At 37.2% G+C, this 22,146-nt stretch overlaps 7 protein-coding genes across 10 annotated transcripts; 4 read left to right on the top strand and 3 right to left on the bottom strand.

Annotated features, from left to right (window-relative positions):
- Positions 1 to 39: 39 nt before the first annotated feature.
- On the bottom strand, positions 40 to 2,963 carry LOC108822495 (ATP-citrate synthase alpha chain protein 3). Of its 2 annotated transcripts, none has more exons than XM_018595594.2 (13): positions 2,869 to 2,963; positions 2,593 to 2,717; positions 2,279 to 2,455; positions 2,020 to 2,181; positions 1,846 to 1,926; positions 1,649 to 1,700; positions 1,409 to 1,523; positions 1,250 to 1,331; positions 1,069 to 1,164; positions 883 to 984; positions 679 to 795; positions 452 to 568; positions 40 to 360 (listed from the first exon to the last, which is right to left on the bottom strand). In XM_018595594.2, exons 2-13 carry the CDS (start codon positions 2,689 to 2,691, stop codon positions 286 to 288), a joined length of 1,275 nt encoding a protein of 424 aa, XP_018451096.1. In that variant the 5' UTR covers positions 2,692 to 2,717; positions 2,869 to 2,963; the 3' UTR covers positions 40 to 285. The 2 variants fall into 2 exon arrangements, with proteins under 2 accessions (XP_018451096.1, XP_018451095.1); XM_018595593.2 differs by having other exon boundaries at positions 2,796 to 2,924.
- A 143-nt stretch (positions 2,964 to 3,106) lies between these two features.
- LOC108822494 (inactive glucose-6-phosphate 1-dehydrogenase 4, chloroplastic) lies at positions 3,107 to 6,789 on the top strand. Of its 2 annotated transcripts, XM_018595591.2 has the most exons (12): positions 3,109 to 3,305; positions 3,514 to 3,721; positions 3,803 to 4,050; positions 4,133 to 4,227; positions 4,305 to 4,419; positions 4,500 to 4,705; positions 4,784 to 4,892; positions 4,979 to 5,013; positions 5,109 to 5,229; positions 5,293 to 5,495; positions 5,588 to 5,788; positions 5,868 to 6,789. In XM_018595591.2, the coding sequence occupies exons 1-12, from the start codon at positions 3,201 to 3,203 to the stop codon at positions 6,103 to 6,105; spliced, it is 1,884 nt and encodes a 627-aa protein (XP_018451093.2). In that variant the 5' UTR covers positions 3,109 to 3,200; the 3' UTR covers positions 6,106 to 6,789. The 2 variants fall into 2 exon arrangements, with proteins under 2 accessions (XP_018451091.2, XP_018451093.2); XM_018595589.2 differs by having other exon boundaries at positions 3,107 to 3,305; positions 5,109 to 5,495.
- On the top strand, positions 6,432 to 6,789 carry LOC108822496 (protein NIM1-INTERACTING 3). Its single transcript, XM_018595595.2, has one exon. It carries the CDS (start codon positions 6,432 to 6,434, stop codon positions 6,762 to 6,764), a length of 333 nt encoding a protein of 110 aa, XP_018451097.1. The 3' UTR covers positions 6,765 to 6,789.
- Positions 6,790 to 8,274: 1,485 nt separating this feature from the next.
- Positions 8,275 to 11,488, top strand: LOC108821013 (putative 12-oxophytodienoate reductase-like protein 1). The gene is made up of 5 exons (XM_018594058.2): positions 8,275 to 8,461; positions 8,551 to 8,691; positions 8,774 to 8,904; positions 9,334 to 10,089; positions 11,378 to 11,488. The coding sequence occupies exons 1-4, from the start codon at positions 8,385 to 8,387 to the stop codon at positions 10,086 to 10,088; spliced, it is 1,104 nt and encodes a 367-aa protein (XP_018449560.1). The 5' UTR covers positions 8,275 to 8,384; the 3' UTR covers position 10,089; positions 11,378 to 11,488.
- A 3,712-nt stretch (positions 11,489 to 15,200) lies between these two features.
- Positions 15,201 to 17,169, top strand: LOC108820529 (Golgi apparatus membrane protein-like protein ECHIDNA). The gene is made up of 6 exons (XM_056993317.1): positions 15,201 to 15,370; positions 15,609 to 15,665; positions 15,753 to 15,956; positions 16,098 to 16,157; positions 16,556 to 16,682; positions 16,826 to 17,169. The coding sequence occupies exons 1-6, from the start codon at positions 15,356 to 15,358 to the stop codon at positions 16,912 to 16,914; spliced, it is 552 nt and encodes a 183-aa protein (XP_056849297.1). The 5' UTR covers positions 15,201 to 15,355; the 3' UTR covers positions 16,915 to 17,169.
- A 31-nt stretch (positions 17,170 to 17,200) lies between these two features.
- Positions 17,201 to 17,990, bottom strand: LOC108820526 (uncharacterized). Its single transcript, XM_056993318.1, has one exon. The coding sequence runs from the start codon at positions 17,926 to 17,928 to the stop codon at positions 17,422 to 17,424; it is 507 nt and encodes a 168-aa protein (XP_056849298.1). The 5' UTR covers positions 17,929 to 17,990; the 3' UTR covers positions 17,201 to 17,421.
- Positions 17,991 to 18,075: 85 nt separating this feature from the next.
- On the bottom strand, positions 18,076 to 22,084 carry LOC108822672 (intermediate cleaving peptidase 55, mitochondrial). Of its 2 annotated transcripts, XM_056993316.1 has the most exons (14): positions 21,927 to 22,084; positions 21,424 to 21,498; positions 21,076 to 21,339; positions 20,900 to 20,992; positions 20,621 to 20,827; positions 20,370 to 20,473; positions 20,198 to 20,264; positions 20,009 to 20,116; positions 19,820 to 19,912; positions 19,623 to 19,707; positions 19,424 to 19,494; positions 18,919 to 18,974; positions 18,582 to 18,755; positions 18,076 to 18,216 (listed from the first exon to the last, which is right to left on the bottom strand). In XM_056993316.1, the coding sequence occupies exons 1-13, from the start codon at positions 21,972 to 21,974 to the stop codon at positions 18,590 to 18,592; spliced, it is 1,437 nt and encodes a 478-aa protein (XP_056849296.1). In that variant the 5' UTR covers positions 21,975 to 22,084; the 3' UTR covers positions 18,076 to 18,216; positions 18,582 to 18,589. The 2 variants fall into 2 exon arrangements, with proteins under 2 accessions (XP_056849296.1, XP_018451313.2); XM_018595811.2 differs by lacking the exon at positions 18,076 to 18,216 and having other exon boundaries at positions 18,446 to 18,755.
- Between the last annotated feature and the right edge of the window lie 62 nt (positions 22,085 to 22,146).

The raw sequence follows: 22,146 nt of genomic DNA, 5'->3' as shown, positions 1-22,146 counted from the left end.
CGTTGTGAGTAAAAATTTGGTGTAAAGATATTTGTCCACTTTGCTATAAAAATCTTATTTGTACACTTCAAAAGAGGATTTTGACCGTTTTGATTACAATTACACAACAACCAATGATTTGGTTTTCAGTATTACACACACACAAGCAACAGTTTCAAAGAGCTTTTCATTTTCATATGCTGATAGAGAGATGAAGAACAGGGATCAACAAACACTTCCCATTGCTCAGGTCCGAGTTCGTGTTCTGCTGTTTTAAACTGAATAAGAGATCATAGGTTTACTTGATCATGCATCAGGCAACATGATGCAGTCAATGGCTCGCTTGCATATTCCTGTCATCGTTGCTTCTGGTCCATATACCTGCAATTACCAGCAATCCTTATGAAGATCAGTACGTATTCTACCTAAACCGACAGTAATCTGATAATACTACATAAGTAGTTTTGGTTACCTCTAGAGGAACACCGAGTTCATCCCCCAGAGCACGCATTCTAGCCAGACCAGTCTGGTAATTAGGACCACCTCTTCTTACGTAAATGTGCATTCTTGATGCTTTCAGCCTTGTTTCCTGCTCATGCCCCACACAAAAAGTATACGATACAAATAGCCAACACCGATTCAATTAAGCAATCATCTCATTTTCACCAAAATGCGGTAGCAACTGTTAGAGAAACGTACCTTTTCTCTTAGAGCGCGGATGATACCGTTGAAAGTAGCTGCCACGTCGGTAAAATTGGCAATGCCACCTCCAATGAGAAGAGCTCGTTTGCGTCCATCAGGATCAGCAGTAGCACACTGAGAAAGCCAGTAACATTTGGTCTATGGATCTCTATATTTATATATACCTAATGGCAAAATCTAAGTATCTTTGGCAAGACTCACATCAATGACAACTCTAGCGTAATGTAACACCTCTTCCTCGTTAGGTGCTCCACTATACTCCGCGTAGTTCCCGAGCTCTGATGCGTAGCCTAAATCTCCAACCTTGTTAATAGCAGATAAGCACAGTGTGAGAAGTTGTTTGGAGTCCTCATAATAATAACACATTCTTTCTTTTAAAATTTTTACTGTATCAGCGTATATGACGCTAGCACCGCCTCCAGCTACCATAGTCCAAATGCGACCTTTAGGATTCAAAACAGTAAACTTCAAAGAAGCACTTGTCTGCAATAAGTTAACACACACACATATGTACCATCAGTAACCATACTTCTTCCATGAGTCATAACAGAAGTGTAACTGCTTATACCTTCTCATCTAAACCATGGATGAAGCTCTCCGTTGGACTGAGTACCCTTCCAAATGGCAGAGGAAATTCAATGTCTCCCCACCTGAATAGATAAAGATCTTATCAATCCAATGAGCTCCCACATTAAAAAAAAAAATTACTGAGTATTGTTAGACATACTTGTTGAAATTTTTGAAGGCGGCTGTGTCATCTAACTCTCCCCTCATGTCAAGAGGATATGGCTCTCCATCAACCAGCGTAAAAGGATTCATCTCCAAAAAACTGAAATCCAGATCTTCAAAGAGAAAAAAAAAATAGATAATAATCTAAGCCCTATAGAGTTCCTGTAACAGAACTCTTGGTATTTGCATAAATGCTTGACAAAAACAAGAAATGGCCTCATCTCATGTATATCCATACCTTGAAACACAGCAAACACGCCCATTATGAAGCTGCCTATTTTACCTCTAACCTGAAACGTATTGAAACAACATTAGTTAGAGAAAGGCTTAGCATAACTCTTTAACAAAAAAAAAAAAAACTAAACTAAAACTTCAGTTGCATGTTGCCACTGACTTACTCGGAAGCTTCTATAAACGCAGCAAAAAGAAAGTTACCTCAAGAGGAAGTGTTGCTATCAGTGGAGCACATACTTCAAGCGTCATTGACTTTTCCGCAGGAAGAAACACAGTCTTCACCTGTTGATACCATAAACTTCCATGTGATTTTTTTGCTACAGTTACTGGGAGAAAACAATAGAACCAAAATAAAAATAAAAAGTTAGTAGTAACCTTGTCCCAATTCTCTTCAATTTCAATACCACCACATTCAGAGAAGCTTATAGTGCAGCCAAGCCTATCAGACACTACAGAAAGATAGTACTCTTGATCATGAGGCACAAATGGCTCCACAATGAATGTAGTGATAGGGGCTTTACATCCACCCATCTCAACCTGCAGACACATAAAATGAAAAAATAGCAAAAACAAAACATCAAATAATATAGCAACATTCAACCCATTGTCTATCACTCTGCTTCAGACCAATCACCTCAGAACCGAGGCGGGCTTTGACAAACTCTGCAACTTCAGCAAGATCCAGCTTCAGAGCTACCAGACCACTTTTCCCGCGCTTTCCAAACAGCATATCAGGCTTCACAACTAGCTTTGTGGAGGAGAGCCATGACTCCTGGTTGGTCAGCTCAGTGAAATCCGTAGCTTCTGTCACCTGCAAGTAATAGAGAGAGAGAGAAAAAAAAAAACAGTTTCAACTTCAATGTTTCTCGTTGGTTCCAAACATAGAAATCATCAAAAGCAGATTCGATGAAAACAAAGCTATAAAGAATATTCGTGAGGGTGACAGACCTGAGCAGAGCGGATTTGGAGGTCAATGTTAGCGAGACGTTTCAAGTGTTCCTTGAGAAGTCTCTTGGAGTCGTACTCCCTGATCTTCTTCCTCGCCATCGAGTTACAATCTCAGAAAAAAAAACCTAAAGAAAAATGAGGGAAACTCAGAATCTGAAACAGAGACAGTAAAGTTTTAAAGACAGTGGTCGTCTGAATCATACAAGTGTTTATCAGAAAAGGTGACAAATTTAGAGAAGATAAGATCGAATAAGTTTGAGTAACAGGTGATCTCACCAACAGACAACACCAAGACAGAGAGAGAGAAAGAGAAAGAGAAAGAGAAAAGCAGACGCCGACTCGGAACCAGAAGAGACGTTGACGTTTAAGTGCTAAAGTCAACCTACCCACCCCCGCCTAAACCACTATTATATTCCTTTTTCCTCAATAACCAACCGGTTTACTCAAACCAAAAATAACCATTTTGGTTTCCGTAAATAGTGAAATTTGTAATTAGCAGCAGGCAGAACTTAATCTTGTTCGGTCTCTCACAGTCTCAGCTTCTAAAGATTTAGCTTAGCTATTAAACACAGGGAAACAACCTCTAGTCAGTAGTCAGAGCTACTACTATGTCTCTCACCACCAGTTGCTTGCTTCCCTTCTCTCAATCAGCGACGGCTCCTTTGATCCCCACCTGTTCTTGCCATCTCGCCGCCTCTTCTTCTAGTTTTCCGGTAAGCCACATGTGTACTCTTTGCATGTATATGATCTATAATTAAATCCCTTGCTTTAAGCTAAGTTTTCTGACGTGTAAATGAGATCTGTGCCTCTGAATCTAAGCTTAGTGTGTTATAAATTTGAGGGACTTGATGATACGAACAGGAACTTGATTTCTGCTCCAGTTGTTGAAAAATTCGAATCCTTTATTTTTTATGTGAGTAGGTTTCGTCAAGAGACTACTATAGTTCCTTGAGAAATGAAAGCCTTGTGCTATACGGAGGAGGCTCGAATCTTTGCAGGAGATTCTGTGGGTTGAAGCTATGGATGCTTAAGAGCCTGAATCTTAGACAAGACAGCCACAGGAAGAAGCATCAGCCTGTAAAAGAGATTGCAACACGCTCAGAGCACACTTTACTCAGCGATGAACGAGGTCTAGCTCTAGAAACAGAGTTATTTTCTGTCTTTGTTTCATCCTTCTTTACCACTTCATGAGGTAGAAAACGTTAAGCAGGTTTTGCTGAAGAAACTGGAGATGCAGATTTACGACCACCCGAGATTGTTGTAGGAACTAATGTGGTTGATGGTTCTCACAAAGCTGGAGATAAACCATATGTGTCAAAACAGTTCTTGGGCAGTCTTTCAGATGTCGCAAGAGGAGCCTCGCTTTGCATTGCTGTTGTTGGAGCTACTGGTGAGCTAGCAAGAGGGAAGATTTTCCCTGCTTTGTTTGCTTTGTATTATAGCGGCTACCTTCCTGAGGTATAGTGTATGTGCTAATCAACAAGATGACCAGCAAAGTCGGTTTTACAGTTGTCTTGTTGATTGGTCTTCATTGTCGCAGGATGTTGGTATATTTGGGTATTCAAGAAAGAATCTTACAGATGAAGACCTCAGATCCATCATCGCTTCAACTCTTACTTGCCGTGTTGATCATCAGTATATATATTTCTTGTTCTTTAACATACATTTTATTCATTGAAGTGCTAGCTAAAAGAACGATATTACATGTTCAGAGAAAACTGTGGAGACAAGATGGATGCGTTTCTCAGTAGAACATACTATATCAACGGAGGTTATGATAACAGGGATGGTATGTCTCGACTTGACGAGAGAATGAAACAGATTGAGGTTAGTCTTTCTGTGTTTTACAACATTTGGACAGACAAGCAAAGACAAATTTAATACATTTACCAGCTTCATTTTTTTAGGGAGTATCAAAAGCGAATCGGATATTTTACCTCTCAGTGCCTCAAGAAGCTCTTGTGGATGTGGCATGCAACATTGGAGATAAAGCTCAGGCACCACAAGGCTGGACTCGTATAATAGTTGAGAAACCTTTTGGTTTTAACTCATTTTCGTCTCATCGGTTGACACAGTCACTTCTCTCTAAGTTTGAAGAGAAGCAGATCTACAGGTACTCCTTTCAAATCTAAATTGCTTTCTTCATGCACAGTTCATCTCTCTTGACGGTTGATGTATATTCCCATTTCAGGATAGATCACATGTTAGGAAGAAATCTCATTGAAAATCTGACTGTGTTAAGGTTTTCAAATCTGGTTTTTGAACCACTGTGGAACAGAACATATATACGCAATGTACAGGTAGTGTCTTTTCCTTGTGTGTAGTTCCTGAAACATTCCTCTTCCACATGCTGTGTTATTCACTCTGTCTACAAACATATTTGCAGGTTATTGTATCAGAATCAGTTGCTCAAAGAGAAAAGTAAGGCATTGTAGTTCTGTTTCCAGCATTGTTGTTTATACATGCTTAGACAGAATTGGCATCAGTTGCATTAAATTCTACGGTTTTTTTTAAAGGTATTCTGATGGATATGGCATAATAAGAGACATCTTTCATAGCCACATACTTCAAACAATTGCTTTACTTACCATGGAATCTCCAATAAGTCTTGATGGTGAAGATATCCGCAATGAGAAGGTAACTAGTGTATTCTTTGTCTTGTCAAATGACCTGGTGACAAACCTTGTTCTTGTTCTTCAGGTGAAGGTTTTGAGATCGACTCGCAGATTAGATCCTGCTGATGCCATCCTTGGGCAGTATAAATCGAGTTCTGGAGACCAAGCTGACGCTAACTTGAACAGTGGAGGCCCTACTTACTGTGCTGCAGCCTTGTACATTGATAATGCCCGTTGGGATGGTGTACCGTTCCTAGTAAGAGTCGGCACTGGACTCATTAAACACAGGTGAAGTTAATAACTCCTACTCATGGTAGGTAACATATTGGTATGTATTAGTTGATTTAGCAAATGATTTGGTGTAATTTGATGTTTAAAAGAGTGGAGATCCGTGTGCAATTCCGACATGTTCCTGGAAACATATACCGAGACAACATTGGAATAAACATAGATTTGGGGACAAATGTGCTTATCCTACGTGACGAGCCTGATGAGGCCATCCTGGTGAAAATCAACAATAAGGTTCCTGGTTTAGGTCTTCAGCTAGACGCTTCTGAACTTAACCTGCTCTATAAAGACAGGCAAGTTTTTACTTTTTTTCTCATCAACTGAATTAGTGCGCCTTATGGTTTATTTGTATTTTTGGGTTCTAAACTGTAGATATAGCAGCGAAGTACCAGATTCATATGAGCACTTAATTCATGATGTGATTGATGGAGACAACCATCTGTTCATGAGAAGCGATGAGGTTGCAGCAGCATGGAACATTCTGAGTCCGGTCCTGGGAGAGATAGACAAGCACCACACAGCTCCGGAGTTGTATGAGTTTGGTGGACGAGGACCTATTGGAGCATACTATCTCTGGGCCAAACACGGCGTCCCATGGGCAGATGACTAGAAGGAGAAACATAGATGCAGAAACTAACAAATCTTCACAATCTGTGCAATATAGACTGTTTCAGTATGGTTATTGTAAAGTAGTTGGTCTAGCTTGAAGCTACTGTAAAACATGTATGACATGTTGCTATATGAATGTCTATCATGGAGGGGTCCATGATATCCTAAAAGCCACCCAAAGAGAGACGTATGAGAGTGTTTTAGATAAGGTTTATGTTGTTAGTCTTCCCACTAGAGGCAGGTATTATATCTCCATCATTTCCTTCAGAAAATTCTTCAGGAGAGAGATAGAGAGAGGGTAGGATAAATTGTTTAGTGACTGGTGGAATGGATGAGAGAGATAGAAAGAAGATGAAAATGGAGAAAGAAGAAGAGGAGAAGATGGAGAAGTTGTACATATTGCTTAAAAATGCAAGGGAGATGCGTACATACGTCATCAGCTCCATGGAGAAGAAGAGGCAAGAAGAAGAAAGAGCTAGGATTCACAGATTCCCTTCGTTTCAGCCAGAGGATTTCATTTTCAAGAATGAAACAGAGGCCAACAACAATGAGAAAGCAGCCGCTAATGCAAGCTCTTCAGCCTCCAACAAGAATGGCTCTAAGGAAGCGAAAGAGGAAGCTGAGACAAACGTTTGTTTGGATTTGAATCTTTCTCTGTAGCAAGTACTAAAGTAGTAACTATGTAGCATAAAGAAATGTGCCTTTGGATTCTAATTTTGCTTGAAGGTGAAATTTCCAGTTCAATAATCCAGCTACAACCTGGTGACTTCCTTACCGTATTTGTTTCTATGCCGTTTCTCAGTTCTACGACATTACCCTCGCTTATATTGAGATGCATAAATGTTGGAGAGCAAGATGTAAGTTCTTGAATTCTCCAGTTTAGTCTCTAAGAGTATCTTTGTTGCAAGTTCTGCTAAATTCTGCTTGAAGTTAACCTTAATCTGATTAAAACTACAAAACAAAGATAGAATCAAGTGAGAAGAAGAAGTGGAAGGAAGCAAGGAAGCTTTCCACACAAGGAAAAGATTAGTGAAGTGGACAAGAAGTGAAAGAGGCCAAAAAGGAATTGAGATGTGACTTAGTTGCAACAAACTAAGTCAACAAATAGTTTAGTGTGGTTAAAGACAAAAAAATATGGAGTGTTGGTTAATGTTTAGCTAGTCTAGAGTTGTTGTTATTAGAAGCAAGGTCTAAATTTGTAGTTGTTAAAGTGTGTGTAGCAGCAGAGGGAAATCTATTATAAGTATGTGTAAGGTTGTTGGTTTGAGATTAATGGATAAAAGATTAACAATTTTGAAATCAAGGTGTTCTCTCTACAAGAACAATAAAAGTGAGAGAGTGAAGAGAGAGAATAAGCTTGTGTAAGTTGCAACACAAGTAAAGAAAAACAGAGAGAGTGTGAAAACAGAGAACAAAAACAGAGAGAGTGTGAAAACAGAGAACAAAAACAGAGTAAAAAGAAGAATTTGGCCGTAAGTGAGAGAGGCGAGCCAAACGAGAATGTCAACAAATTCAGCTAAGTGAGTTCTACACGCTCCCAACAGAGAACCTCCAGCTACATCATCCGGTTCCACGGTCATGCTTTCAAGCAGCTTCATTGCCTCATCATATCAACCAGAGGTTCAAAGATCTTAAGACCTTCCTAGACCAGCGTAGCTACATGCTGTGAGAGTTGCAGAGAAGGTGACTTTTTTTATTTTTTTTGAAGGTGACTTTATTAGTCTAAATACTACCATACAAAAGCATCTCATGGAAGACCTTGACAGCTTCCTCTCCTAGACCGTGCGAAGCATAACCAGTTGAATTCCACATCATCTGAGTAGTTGTGAGATGAGACAAAAAGCGCTGTTTAAATATTCTTTAGTCCAAAAACATAAAGCTCGAGTTTTATAACATTGCACGTAGAAAGAGAATATACGCATTGGAATAATCTAGCAACTCGAATTACTTTTTTAGATTATACTAGAGCAACTATGCATTTATTTTTAGGGATGTAACGTTATTAGTGATCGGTGATTCGGACATTTAGCCAATTGTATATTTTTCTGACAGAGACATTGGACCCATCTCCCATCACATCATTATTACCACCTAATCTTGTTGAGATGCGATCTTGACAAATATGAGAGAGACTCTAGTGATTTAAGTTGTGAAGATGCAATCATTAAATCATTTAACTATACAACACGTAACGTCTCCGTGTCTCTTTAAACTTACTCTTGTTTTTCACGGTGAGAAAAACATCAATCTTTCTCACAGATTCTCTCGAGGTCCTGAAAGATGGAGGACTCTGCAACCAATCAGACCATTCCCCTTCTCACACCATTTTCAATGAGAAACTTCAATCTTTCTCACAGGTTCTCTTAATCTCATACTGAAACAGCGTTCATCACATTAACTCCCCCTTGTCTTGTCTGAATGAAATCTTTGATTCTAAAAATTTCAGAATAGTTATGGCACCGATGGCGAGAATGAGATCATACGGCAACGTTCCACAACCACACGCCGCCGTGTATTACTCTCAGAGAGCAACATCGGGAGGTCTTCTCATCAGCGAAGCCACCGGAGTTTCCGAAACCGCCATGGCGTAATGTCCTTTCTTTAAACCTATTTAACAGAAAGTTGACTTTTTGCTCTGTTATGAGTTATGGTTGACCTTTTTGTGACAGGTATCATGACATGCCAGGGATATGGAGGAAAGAACAAATCGAAGCATGGAAGCGCATCGTTGACGCCGTTCACTCTAACGGCGCCGTCTTCTTCTGTCAGCTCTGGCACGCCGGTCGCGTTTCTCACCGAGGTTTGTTTATATTAAAATTAACGCCGTTAGGTTTCTTTTAGGGTTTGAGATTGTTAGATCTTGTTACGTGTGTACTAAGGAGCAGATATTTTGTACTAGATTCTCAGCCAAATGGTGAAGCAAGTAAGGAAAAAAACACTGTTAGTTTATTTTTAGGATTTGAAAGTGCTAGAACTTGTAACGTGTGTTCTAAGGAACTGATATTTTGTACTAAATTCTCTGCCAAATGATGATGCAAGAAAGAAAAAACAAACTCTGTTAGGTGTCTTTTAGGGTTTGAAATTGTGAAAGTTCTAAGAAACTGATATTTAGTTGCTCAGCCAAACGATGATTGAAGAAAAGAAAAACAATCGCTGGTTAGGTGTCTTTTAGGATTTTAAATTGTGCAATCTTGTTACGTGTGGGCTAAGAAACTGCTATTTGTACTAGATAATCAGCCAAATGGTGAAGCTCCGATCTCTTCTACGAACAAGCCTCTCGCCGAGGATTCATCCAACGAGTACACACCTCCGAGGCGGCTAAGAATCGACGAGATCCCGAACGTTGTAAATGATTTTCGTATCGCTGCAAGAAACGCTATAGAAGCTGGTTTTGACGGAGTGGAGATCCATGGAGCACACGGCTACTTGATCGACCAGTTTATGAAGGACACTGTCAACGACCGAACTGATTGTTATGGTGGATCTCTAGAGAACCGATGCAGATTCTCACTGGAAGTAGTCGAAGCTGTAACGAAAGAGATCGGATCTGACCGCGTTGGAGTCAGACTCTCTCCCTTCGCGAACTACATGGAGTCGGGAGATACAGAGCCTCAAAAGCTAGGGGTCTACATGGCTAAGTCTCTGAATAGATTCGAGACACTCTACTGCCACATGGTTGAGCCGAGGATGAAAACAGCCCGTGAGGTTTTCGAATGCACTGAGTCGCTTACGCCGATGAGGAAGGCGTTTGAAGGAACGTTCATCGTCGCTGGAGGTTATACAAGGGAAGACGGGAACAAGGCGGTGGCTGAGGGAAGAACTGATCTGGTGGCGTATGGGAGACTGTTCTTGGCTAATCCAGATTTGCCAAGAAGATTTCAACTCGATGCGGCGCTGAATAACTATGACAGAACAAGTTTTTATACTTCTTCTGATCCTGTCGTGGGTTACACTGATTACCCTTTTCTCGAGACCGACCCTTAAGGTCTTTTTTTTTTTGCTAAGAATGTTAATATCATTAACTAGTAATGAAAAAGATTACAAGTGGTGAAACTTGAAATCCAAAGAGCTTCAAGAAGCTAATTTGGTTGTACAAGCCGCAAAAAAAGTTAAAAGAGCTTGTAGAACATAATAGGACTAATCTAGTGAACTAGATTAATGCTAAGACTAATGATGTGTTACTTTGCACTATACACTTGAAGAGTTGAAATGACTGAGCCACCTTAAGCTGGAGCCTGCTAAAGGAATCAATAGGCATCAAAGAAGTCTGATAATCAGAGGTCCCCTTGGGCGGGGAGGCTGCAATCGCATTAGCCGGAAGAGGTGACCAAGCTCTGCATCAGCACAGACAACGCTACCACCTCCAGGAATATCAACAACAGCAAGCCTTACAAGACTCATGAGCTTCACGGTGTGGAAGCAGGCGGTAGGGAAACGGCAGAAACCGGCCACATACCAAGTCGGAAGGCTCGACGAGACTCAAGAAAGGCAGCTAACATCTTTGGGCAGCCATAAACAATCAAATGATTTTAGGACATGAAGAGGCAGAGCTCTCAAAACAGGCGAGAGCTACGACAAAGGTGAGAGACTCCAAACGCCACGGCGGCTTAACTACGGGACAGCCCAAGATCCCTTGCCGATCTGCGAAGAGGAGGAGCTCACCAGAACCGAAAGCACCAAACGCACTGCTGTGCAAAGAGACAGATCGAGCGACAGAGTAAACCTCCACGATGGCCTCTACATCGTGTACCTGCGGGAGACAGAGAAGAGGAACTCATACAGACCAGTGGATAGCAAATCGACGACAAAGAGTCTGGAAGACGGTAAGGAAGGCTCCAGGCGAGGCAGCGACGCTCTCCATTAATTCCCGATGAACCGTAGACCCCTAGATCTGACCCAGATCTAAGAAAAAACCCTTTGGTGCGAGAGATAACCTACTGGCGCCACCAAACACTTCAACTTGCTACACCTCGCTTCTCCTCCAGCGGCTTAACGGACGCCCGTCATTGCCGTTGCTAAATCACCGGTGAACCAGAGAAACCAGAGGAGAAAAGCATGTCGGTATAGATGGAGAGAAGAAGGATGGAGGATAGAGGCAAAAGAGAGAAGAAAAGAGGAAATGGGGTGGCGAAGAAGGACAGCAAACTTGCCGTCGAACTTCTTCACCGTAACAGGGTTGTGATGATGGCGGCGCTAGGTTAAAGAGATTGGGGGGGGAGAGACTCTAGAGAGAATATTTTCTCTCTCTCTCTCTTGTTTTTCCGACCCTTAAGGTCTTGTTTTCTTGGTTTACTTTCTATTTTTCAGTTGCTGTAATAATCTTACAAGTTGTTAAAAGCATACAATTTTTTTTACATTAAAGCAATAGCAAGTTGTTCACATTATATTTAGAGGTTCATTTTATGGCTAAGCTTGCACATGAACTAAGCTTCATTACATGGCTAAGCTTGATAACTCGAATTAAATTTTTAATTGACCAAAAGTTGAGATGATGTTGAAACCCTAGGAATACCTTTCAACTTTTCGATGATAACATCTTGCTCTAGTTCAGAATCTAACATGGGTTTGAGGAAGATTGTTGCATTCTTTAAACACTTAGAATTGGCAGGTATGTCAAGAATTCTTCCTCTTCTTCTCTGTGTCCATAGTATCTCCATTTAAATATTTTTAGATGTGACGACAAGCATCCAGAAAAAGTAGGATATCCTCGAATTCAGAGGCATATTCCTGACAAGCAATATGGTCATATATTAAAAAAGAAGTTACTACTATTTATCAAACTTGAAGAAAAGGAGGGGATACGTACATTTTTGTACCAATAGTTCTTCAATGAGTTTTTTTCAAGTAAAAGTAAGAGTGGTTCCACCCAGTTTGATCCATTTGGATCCACAGATCACTTTATAAGTAGTGTTACTGTTTTGATAGATACATACTTAATCTAGATATACAAAATCTGAAAAAGACTATAGAAAGAGTTTAAGTCAAAATGTTATAATTTGATTAGTTGATGGATTTTAATTTTTCAATGATTTTAACTAGTTTTAAAATAACCGTAAGTATTTTTTCCGTCATCAACATAATTAAAGAACATACTCAAACAAACTATGTGAACCACTCAGGTGTATCCGCATCAAATAATATAAGACTCAAACAAACGGTAAGTTTAATTAGAACTAATTAATACCACTTACCAAATAATATAAATGATATCAAATAATATTTTATGGTAGGTAATTGTCACAATTATAGAAAATATAACAATGTTTGATTATTTTTTATATATTTGTATACTACATAAAATAATTAATAGAACACAATTTATAGAAATTGATATCATGATTTCATATTCTTATATCTATTTTTTAACATATTTCATATTCTTATATAAAAAATTATTTTCATATATAGAGTATTATAATAATCAATAATGTCTTATAATGTCCATATATGTTTTATAAGTCATTAATAAAAAAATAAAACATTTATATAATTATCTATAATCGCTTACAAAAATTATATTATCGTAATTTTAAATTATCTATACGAGTGTATAAAACATTTCTAAAAAATAGAAATTCCCATATATATTAAATGAGAAGTCACTTATGTGACTTTTGCTTATGTGTTGATCATTTGTGAAGTCATAACATTTTCCAAATAATCTAGAACCAATTCATATCATTTTCTAAATAATCTACAAATAATAATTGGACTTTGTATAACGAAACATGTGAAAATGATTTTATAATGTTTTGCATTTAAGTCAAATAATATACTGAATAAGATAATGTTATGATAGAAAAATATTCTAAGATGGATATTTGTTTCATTGATTGTGTGATTTTTCTTACTATTTAGAAAGAGAGAAAAATATTTGGCAAAAATATGTAAATTTTTTGGAAAACATGATTAAAAATTTAATTTAAAAAATGAAATAATAACAAGAAAATAAATAAAGACCGAAGAAGATACATTATATGTGTTGGAGAAGTTAATATGATAATAATTTCACAAATATTTGCTATTACTAAATATTTATCAGTTATTTTTATATCAAATTTACGAAATACATAATACATTATTTTCATATAATATTGTTAAACACTAACTCGGCCAGTAGGAAAGCGCTTGTCAGGGTGACGAGGTTTCATGTGAATAACATCAGAATCGAAGCTTAGCCAACAAGCATCAATCGCTTTTCTCAGATTATCCCATGATTTGACTCCATTAGACACTATTGATCTCTGAAAATTAGAATTAAGAAATCTTTGAGAGATAAAAGAAAATTGATCGAGAACACAGACACATTATATACACAACACATTCACCTAAAATTTTAAGTAGACACAACACGCTGAGCTAACGTTCTATTCTAGACGTAAGGATTTTAAATTATTTATAAGAATACAAAACATTTATAAAAAATAAAAATCCTCATATATATTAAATGAAAAGTCACTTAAGTGGTTTTTGCTTATATCTCTATAATATTATTTGAGAAGTCAATTTCCTATGTGTCGCGCTCACGTTAATTCTCACGATGGTTGATTACGCTGATACCCTTAATGAATTAAAAAAAATTACATTTAGATACTATTATTGAAATTTTTATTTAGTTTCCTTTTAAATTTTTCCAAATAACATATATAATAAAAAGGAAACATTTATAAAGTTTTTTTAAAAAATTAAAAACGAAAATATATATTTATATAATATGATTTCATTAAAAAAAGGAAATTTCAAAAAATAGAAATATTCCATTTAAGACTATTTTAAATAACATAAAATATACTTTTGAAGTAATAAAATATTTATTTATATCTATATTTTCTTAGATGAAAATATATATTTGTATATAATGTGATTTCGTAATCTATAAATTATATTTTACTTATATAATATGATTTCTAAAATACAATCACAAAAAATTAAACTGTTTATTTTAAAGAGATATTAAAAATAAAGTAAAATTAACTTTTGATCAAATAATTAAAATATTTTAAATTAACATAACACTATATAATTTAACAAGGTAGATATATTATATATTATCATTATTAAAAATGTTTTTTAATATTAAATTTTATGTTTTATGTTTGTCACAGTTAATATAACCATAATCAAAATACCAACGCAAATCTGAATTCTCATTTTTAGGATTATTTGCATAAATTTCAGTTTACCATTTAATACATATAAGACATAAAATTATTTAAATATTTTAGTTATTGTAAATATTGATATGTGTTCATGAGCTTCCAAAAAGTATTAGTTACTTATGTAAGTAACTTCCAATTGATTATCGTTTTACTTTCTAATATTTTATTTTAAAAATCAACATATAGTTTAATTTTGTAATTTGGAATCAAATATTTAGTTTATTTTTACTTCATTTTAAGCACAATATATCTTAAGTTATACATAATCTTCCTCAAATATATTTACATATCTAAGATAACAACCAAAGTAAAAGCAAATAATCATAATTTTCATATATTTAAAATAAAAATATTAGTTGAATTTAGAGAAATTGATTGATGCAATCTAATATACCTAAATGATAACTTATTTAAAATCATATGTCTGACTAAAATAATATAATATTATTAGTATAAATTATGCATACAAATTATAAATTAATTCAAAATTAAAATTAAATAACAATCAACTATTGTAATATATTTAATTTATAAATATTTGTACCCGTGCATGAGCATGGTAAAATCACCTAGTATCGATTATTTCTGAAGTTTTAGGAAAATTGTTATAATTTGCTTAGTCGATAAGTTTTATTGCAAATCTTAAAACGTTGATCCTTTACTAATAAGTTTTATTGCAAATCCATTTGATAATCTTTTTATTTGATTATAAATTTTGTATCACAGATTCTGAAATCTTGCTTATTTGATTTTAAAATCAATTGATTTATCAAGTATTTCTAAACCCAATCAAAATATCTAAATCAACTATAGAACCAATAATCTCCACTTTATTTCATGTTTTCTGGTCAACCCTAATGGGCTATAACGGACACTCACTTGGGCCTAATGCCCATAAAGGACACTCGCTTGGGCCTATGGATTAGAGTTAAAGAAAACACGCGCAAGAGTTTGACGATCTGATACAGAAGAAACAATTTTGTCGGAAAATTCTGTCTTTGTCGGAGGGAAGATCCGTGCATTCCATATCGGAAAAGTGTGTCGTTATTCTGCTGTTCGGCGTCGGGTTGATCCATTTGGATACTTGGAAAGATGGATCCTAACCAGGTGAATGTTTAATTTCTGAGCTCGATTGCTTTATCAGATTCTTCATTAACTTCAGTTAGCTGTTCGATCTGGACGTGATTGTGCTAGATCTGTGTGTATATCTGGAAAGCTTGAGCTAGATAGATAGACATGCTAGGTTAAGAATCGTTTTGATCGCGAATCGTTCAGCGACAATGCGTAGCAGAGATTAATCTAAGATGTGATTATTCTCGTTGTTTACTTTGTTAATCCAATGCAGCCACCAGTTGAAAACTATGCGAACCCAAAGACGTGTCTCTTCCATGTTCTCTTCAAGGTATGAGCCTGCCTGAGTATAAGTCTTTAAGACGTTTTTATATAAGTGAGGTGGAGAATGGTTAACAAGTTTTGTTTTTGGGGGCAGGGTGCTGCGTTGGCGTTTTACATTCTCTCGGCTCTCTTCTTCAACAGCTTTGTCATTATCTTTGTGGTGACTGTTCTTCTTGCGGCACTTGACTTCTGGGTGGTTAAGAATGTGAGTGGACGTATACTGGTTGGTCTCAGGTGGTGGAACGAGATCAATGACTTGGGTGAAAGTGTGTGGAAGTTTGAGTCTCTTGACCAGGAGGTTAGCCCTCTCCTTTTTTTGCTTCATGTTTTTACTTTATTCAATAGGCTGTCAGGTTCATTTCTCTAGACATCTGTGTAGTTTTTACTTTCCTCAGACTTTTTGGAATACTTATTTATTTCGTTCGTTTGTCTGTATCAGTCCTTGGCTCGGATGAACAAGAAAGACTCGTGGCTTTTCTGGTGGACGCTTTACCTTGCAGTGAGTAGTTCCTATCTTAAACTACAGTTTGTAGCGTATGCTTATCACTTAAACCTGTCTACAATGCACTTGAAAATTTAGTCAAATCACACGCAGACACATTTCAAATTAGGCAGATTAAGGAGAAAGTTGTCTGGTAGGTTTAAAGTTGGCCATTGTTATTGTGCATGTTGCATTAGTATATTTTATGATCCTGCATTATCAGATTGACTAGTACTTGGTAGCTTAAAAACCTTTAGGCTCAGTTGCATTACAAGCGACCTATAGAGAGTGATAATGAGCCATGAGATGGTGGTAACACTGGGTTTAGTGTCTAGAGTCAGCAATTATAAACTTGTGAATATATTATTGCTGTCTTACAGGAGCTGAATCTTGTTTTTTGTTTGTCCTTTTTTCAGGCAGCTGCGTGGTTAGTCCTTGGGATATTTTCACTGATAAGGTTTCAGGCCGACTATCTGCTTGTTGTCGGTGTTTGCTTGTCCCTCAACGTGGCTAATATCATCGGTTTCACAAAGTGCAAGAAAGGTAAGATCCATTCCAGTACAGCCCTGATTTTGTTAAGAATCTACCCGGCTATTTAGATCATTAGGTTCTTAGAATTGCGTAAAAAGAACGTATGCATGTACATACTCTTAACCGGTATTCACACTTTTTTTTGTTGTCGGCAGATGCAAAGAAACAGTTTCAGCAGTTTGCCTCACAGACAATCGCATCACGGTTTCAGTCCACAGTACAATCTGCCTTCACCCTTGTCTGAAAAGAAGAAAAGGTCTTAGTGAGAGCAAAAACAGTGTACAAAAGAAGATTCGCCATAAGCCACACCATGTTTTTTTGACTGATTCGTTTTATCAATATACTATTGTGCAAGGGATTAAGAAAGAGATTTATTATATTATGTCTTCTTACATGTATTTTCATTTTCGACTTGTCCTGTTTAAGATACTTTTTGAGGTTGTAAAACATTTTGAAAAGATCTCGATGTAGGCATGTAGCTTTCACTTTAGCTTGCTAATATGTTTCCAGTGTTCTTGAAGTCACATACATAACCGACTTCAATGTAGTTCATAGATAATTACGGTATTTTTTGTCGAACAGGATGATGTTGACAACTTATTACACGTAAAATAAGCAGAAACGAGTGGTAGATAATACATGAGAGTAAGAGCAGTGAGAATCACCAACTCTCAATAGTCTCTTTACATTGTTGAATTACACTTCAATAGATTTTGGTCTCTTTTAATAGTAGAAGCAGGGAGAAGCTTGATTAGGCCTCCTTGACTGCAACAGCCTCCTTGACCTCGGCGGCTTCACTGATCTTCTCCTTGAGAGGTTCTTCCTTGGCAGGTTCCACTTCCTCTGGGACTACAAAAGCTGAGACAGGGAAAGTCCTAGACAGTGTGGTTGGTGACTTGAAAGTGATCTTCTCTTTGTCATCTGTATAGATATCACTGATAGAGACCCAGATAAGAAGCTCCTTGGCCTTGACTCCAGTGAGCTTCTTGATCTTGCCGGTCTGGACCACGGCAGTGACCTCGGTTCCGTAGGAGACAAGCTTATCGATCTTTTCAAACTTGTGGGTGATGCTCTGTTTCTGCTTCAGCCACACGACACCTGACTCTCTGTCATACCCAACCTCTTCAATGTCCTTCAATGGTAGTAAGCCATTAGGCATAGATATTTCCTCGAGGAAACATTTTGTCTTCTCTCTGCATATCTCATCTCCGGTGTACATCTCTGCCTTAGCTCTCACCTCCTCTGTGACCAAACCCATCTCTATTATGTTTATTTTTTTTAAGTTTAAGCTTTACCTCAAGCTGAAGTTGTGTATTGGGGTAAGAGGCGACTTAACCTTGTTATATATAGATTGTGTAGTATGGCTGTGCATGTAGAAAGCATTGATGGGCATAGTTGGGCAGGTCTATGGGTGATTATAGCACTCATCATCCCACAATAATGATAAACAAATTATTTTTGTTACTTGTTAGTATATGATAGATGGTGCATGCATGGCCCCTTGCTTGTAAATGCAGCAGGGCCTATCATCTCCCGTTCTCTTCACCTGCTAACCACTAACCGTCATGTCCTCAATTATTTTTTTTGGTATAAATCGAATTGAATAAACATCTATTTCACTGACTTATCAAGGATCAAGACTAATATTATTGTGATTTCTTTTCTTTTTCTTTTCACAACTATCTTTAGAACTATAGCAAAGACTGAAGTTCACATAAGTACAACTACAAGAGTTCCAACTTCTAACTTATTGATTGTGATTTGTCACCTTACTCTCTTGAAACTTGATGCCTTGCTACTGTTTCATTATAAACTTGGTCCAATCAAATCTTCCTTATTATTAATTCAACTTTTATCATTATGCATAACATCTCAAATATATATTTTTTCAAGTAACAGATCCACTGTAACCTTTAAAATTAGGAAGAGAAACTGGCCAAGCTCTGCGCAGCGTTTTCATGGCAGTGGTTGTTCAATAGTGTCTCTATATGTTTGATCTCCTTAGGCATTGACCCTGTTAGCACCTCGTAGCCTGTCTCAGTGATCAGAACGTCATCCTCAATCCTTATCCCTATCCCTTGGAATCTGCAAAAATTATCAAGAATTATATAAGCATTTTCACATATCCATATATTTCTTATCGGATGGATCATGTCATGATGTCCTGCGGTTGATTTGCAGTTTAATATTCCAACAAAACACACAATCTCTTATTGCAAATAGAGGTTGAAGAGAGCATTGTTAATACCTTTCAGGGCAGTTGAATGATGATGGAATGTAGACTCCTGGCTCAATCGTGATCACCTGTCCAAACAAACCATCATTGAGATTCTGATATAAAAAGTCGTATCTCGCAAATACCAAAAACCAGTTCGTTTGATGGATAGTTTATTAAAGCAGAAGGGGAAGTTAACAAGGTGACAATGTTATAAGCCAGACCATTTTCTTAGACCATCTCCAATGTATTTTGCTATTTTCACCTCTAAAATAGAGGAACTCTATAATAAAGATGAATATGCTCCAATGTATTCCCCTAAAATAGCAATCTCTAAAATATAGAGTAAAAAAAATAGAGGAATGCTATTTCTTCCTCTATAAATAGAGGAAAAAATAGAGATCTCTATTATAGAGGAAGAAATAGAGGTGGGTTGGAGCAATTTCACCTCTAAATGCTATTATATAGGTGAAAATAGCAATGGGTTGAAGATGCTCTTACAGAACTAAGACTCGATAGAGTTTAGCTTTTTACTTACAGAACCAGGTTCCAGAGGGCGGTCATATCCTACAGAAGAAGAATCATGCACATCCATCCCAAGGTAGTGACCTTTTTTTAATCCATCAAAAAGAGAACTTTGTTACATGATAACGTTTATACATCACATTACCAGACAATTAAACAAGGATGTTCTCATTAAAACGTCAAACAAACTTAGTTGATTTAATATTGGATACCTATGGAGGTTGGATTCAGATGTCCATACAGTCTACGATTCTTCAAGATGCCCATCTTCATCAGTCCATCGCACAACATATCGGCCTGCAAAACCACAAAGCATCATGTGAGTTGAAACATCATTTTGTTGGCAAATAAAGCTCTTTAAGTTTAAGGCTGATGATGAGTGCAAAGTTGAAGATAAGTTTATATTTACCGAGTATGTGTTTAGTTGGCGGATGGTTGTACCAGGCTTGCATAGCTTTATGGACTCTTTGTTTGTCTGTAGTATAAGATCATATAGCTCTTCCTGTAACAAAAACACACAAGTATCATCAATGTTTTGAGCTTCAATAAAATAAAAGGTTAACATAATAGTCTTTGAGGAAAGAGGACAAATCAAAACCTGAAGAGAACTGAATTTTCCGCAAGGTGGCCATGTCCTAGTAAGATCACTAAGATAACCATGTAACTCACAACCCATGTCCAACAAGACAAGATCAACATCTTTTATCTGCACAGATTTATTTATAGATGTTAGGCTCCAAACACATCTCTATATTAGCAAAATTGAATATAATTTCTTCAAACTTACTCGCTGATCATTTCGTGAATAGTGGATCACACTGGCATTAGAACCGCCACCAACTACAGGATTGAATCTAAGGAATAAAGGAAAATGAAAATATTCTTCTCATTAAGAAAAGAAGAAAAAGGATTATACTTATTTAATCATGGAGTAGATAAGACATGTTGAGGAGACTTACGCCATTCGCTGAGCACCTCTTATACGACACTCATACTCAACTTTGGCCGCCAAGATGCCTTCATCAGGACACCCTTTTGAATGTAGCATTGTTTTCAGAAGTCCCTGAGAATAAAAAAAAGATCCAAATCACCACATACACTCACTTACTAAATAGCTATTGTCTCAAGTGTATACTCTAGCATCTCATTTGTAACAAGAAAGTTTGTGAGCAGTAGCATAACAAATACTTTTTTTGTCACAAAGGAGTACCTGGCAGGCAATAGATGCAGACTCTCTCATCAATTTGAGCTCTGCAGGTGATTTAATTAACCTCAGCTCATGGGTTAAACTTGAAAGAGACTTCACTTTGCCAAGAGATGCTGAATTTTTAAACTCATCCAACTTTGTGTACTTTTGCGAGGCCGTTTGATCATTGTGAAACACCTTTGAAGATTTTCTTATCATGCCTGAAAGAATCTGTACATTCAAGAACGTATAAATAAAACAATAAACATTTTACCAAGAGCTGCCACTTAAATATTTAATTACCTCTGGTAATTTACTCATCGGATATGCTTGTTCTGCCTTGAAGACTTCAGACGCTGCATCGACTCCAGCTACTTCTCCTTGCCAAGCAATGTCCTAAAACCACAAACCAACTCTTATAAATCCCCAAACAGAAAATCATAATTACTCTGTATAACGAAATTCATAATTAACCATACATTGGGAGTTGTTTCCGGCATGAACATGCATAAACCGTGTTCAGCGCTTAAAACAGCCACACCACCTGGTTGTTGGCAGCCAGTTAGGTACAGATAATCAGCCTCTTGTCTGAACGTATACGGAACAACGTCTGTCATCATCTTCACGGGGGCAGAAGATATGATGGCTAAGCTGTTCTGAGGAAGAAGCTCAGCAAGTTTCTTCCTTCGACCGATGTATTCCTCTATTCTTATTCCTGGTGTGAGCTCTCCTTCCGCCATTAACTGATACCAAAGAAGGAACCATCAGAGCATTATAAAACATTTTGCAAGATAGAGTAGAGAAGATAGTCAAAGTAGTAGAAATACATGAGGATGAGATGCTGGAGTTGGCTGACCAATGTCTCTGACCCGTTGAGTTGAATACGCATAGCGACTGATGACCTGAAGGAACATCATTTCATAAACAAAGGGTCTCTTAGCCTAAAGCAAATGTCTACACTTTTGAACATGTAGTGTAAGATAAAGGAACATAGCACACAGAGATGAAACAAGTTTCAGGATTTGTGTAAATTTTTTTTTATACAAATTCAACTATCCTCATTCAAATTATGAAACTTTGTGGTCCTGAAACATCTTTTCATAAACAAAATGTCTCTTAGCCTAAAGCAAATGTATATACTTGCAGATACAGTAGAGGACACAAAGATTGTTACACAATAAAGTCTCAGGCTTTCTGTAAATTTTTGTAAGAGAAGTCAATTATTCTCATTTGAAGGATGAAACTTTCTGGTCCCCGAAGATCAATTACCAAACGAGACCAAACAAAGAAGACAACTACCATCGAGAAAGCATGAACTGAGAGAGCATACCTGGCTTCTTGAGACTCTCCGAACTAGATTCCGCGCAAGTACTTGCATCTCTCTCCTTTTTTTTTCCCAGAGACACAGACTCTTTTGAGATTTTAGTCCCTTTTGAGTAGATCGATTCGGACCTCTTGAGACTTCAGGGTTTTAGCTGCTTTGAGGTGGTGTTGTCTTAATGAAAAGTCGCGTTTCAGGGTTTTAAAGTGGTTTAAAACGCCAATCGCAT

The sequence above is a fragment of the Raphanus sativus genome, chromosome 8, assembly GCF_000801105.2.
Source record: "Raphanus sativus cultivar WK10039 chromosome 8, ASM80110v3, whole genome shotgun sequence".
NCBI lineage: Eukaryota > Viridiplantae > Streptophyta > Magnoliopsida > Brassicales > Brassicaceae > Raphanus > Raphanus sativus.
This window is presented reverse-complemented; position numbering and strand designations above follow the sequence as displayed.

Coding starts and splice junctions, on each gene's coding strand:
- LOC108822495 (XM_018595594.2), bottom strand. CDS start 2,691: ATGGCGAGGAAGAAGATCAGGGAGTACGACTCCAAGAGACTTCTCAAG. Junction 1,332..1,408: donor GCCTTCAAAAATTTCAACAA/GTATGTCTAACA, acceptor TTATCTATTCAG/GTGGGGAGACATTGAATTTC. Junction 361..451: donor AACTCGGTGTTCCTCTAGAG/GTAACCAAAACT, acceptor TGGTAATTGCAG/GTATATGGACCAGAAGCAAC.
- LOC108822494 (XM_018595589.2), top strand. CDS start 3,201: ATGTCTCTCACCACCAGTTGCTTGCTTCCCTTCTCTCAATCAGCGACG. Junction 4,051..4,132: donor ATAGCGGCTACCTTCCTGAG/GTATAGTGTATG, acceptor TCATTGTCGCAG/GATGTTGGTATATTTGGGTA. Junction 5,496..5,587: donor ACTGGACTCATTAAACACAG/GTGAAGTTAATA, acceptor GATGTTTAAAAG/AGTGGAGATCCGTGTGCAAT.
- LOC108822496 (XM_018595595.2), top strand. CDS start 6,432: ATGGATGAGAGAGATAGAAAGAAGATGAAAATGGAGAAAGAAGAAGAG.
- LOC108821013 (XM_018594058.2), top strand. CDS start 8,385: ATGGAGGACTCTGCAACCAATCAGACCATTCCCCTTCTCACACCATTT. Junction 8,462..8,550: donor AACTTCAATCTTTCTCACAG/GTTCTCTTAATC, acceptor TAAAAATTTCAG/AATAGTTATGGCACCGATGG. Junction 8,692..8,773: donor GTTTCCGAAACCGCCATGGC/GTAATGTCCTTT, acceptor TTTTTGTGACAG/GTATCATGACATGCCAGGGA.
- LOC108820529 (XM_056993317.1), top strand. Junction 15,957..16,097: donor TTGAGTCTCTTGACCAGGAG/GTTAGCCCTCTC, acceptor TGTCTGTATCAG/TCCTTGGCTCGGATGAACAA. Junction 16,158..16,555: donor GGTGGACGCTTTACCTTGCA/GTGAGTAGTTCC, acceptor TCCTTTTTTCAG/GCAGCTGCGTGGTTAGTCCT.
- LOC108820526 (XM_056993318.1), bottom strand. CDS start 17,928: ATGGGTTTGGTCACAGAGGAGGTGAGAGCTAAGGCAGAGATGTACACC.
- LOC108822672 (XM_056993316.1), bottom strand. CDS start 21,974: ATGCAAGTACTTGCGCGGAATCTAGTTCGGAGAGTCTCAAGAAGCCAG. Junction 20,993..21,075: donor TGCCGGAAACAACTCCCAAT/GTATGGTTAATT, acceptor TTGTGGTTTTAG/GACATTGCTTGGCAAGGAGA. Junction 19,708..19,819: donor GCCAACTAAACACATACTCG/GTAAATATAAAC, acceptor GTGGTTTTGCAG/GCCGATATGTTGTGCGATGG.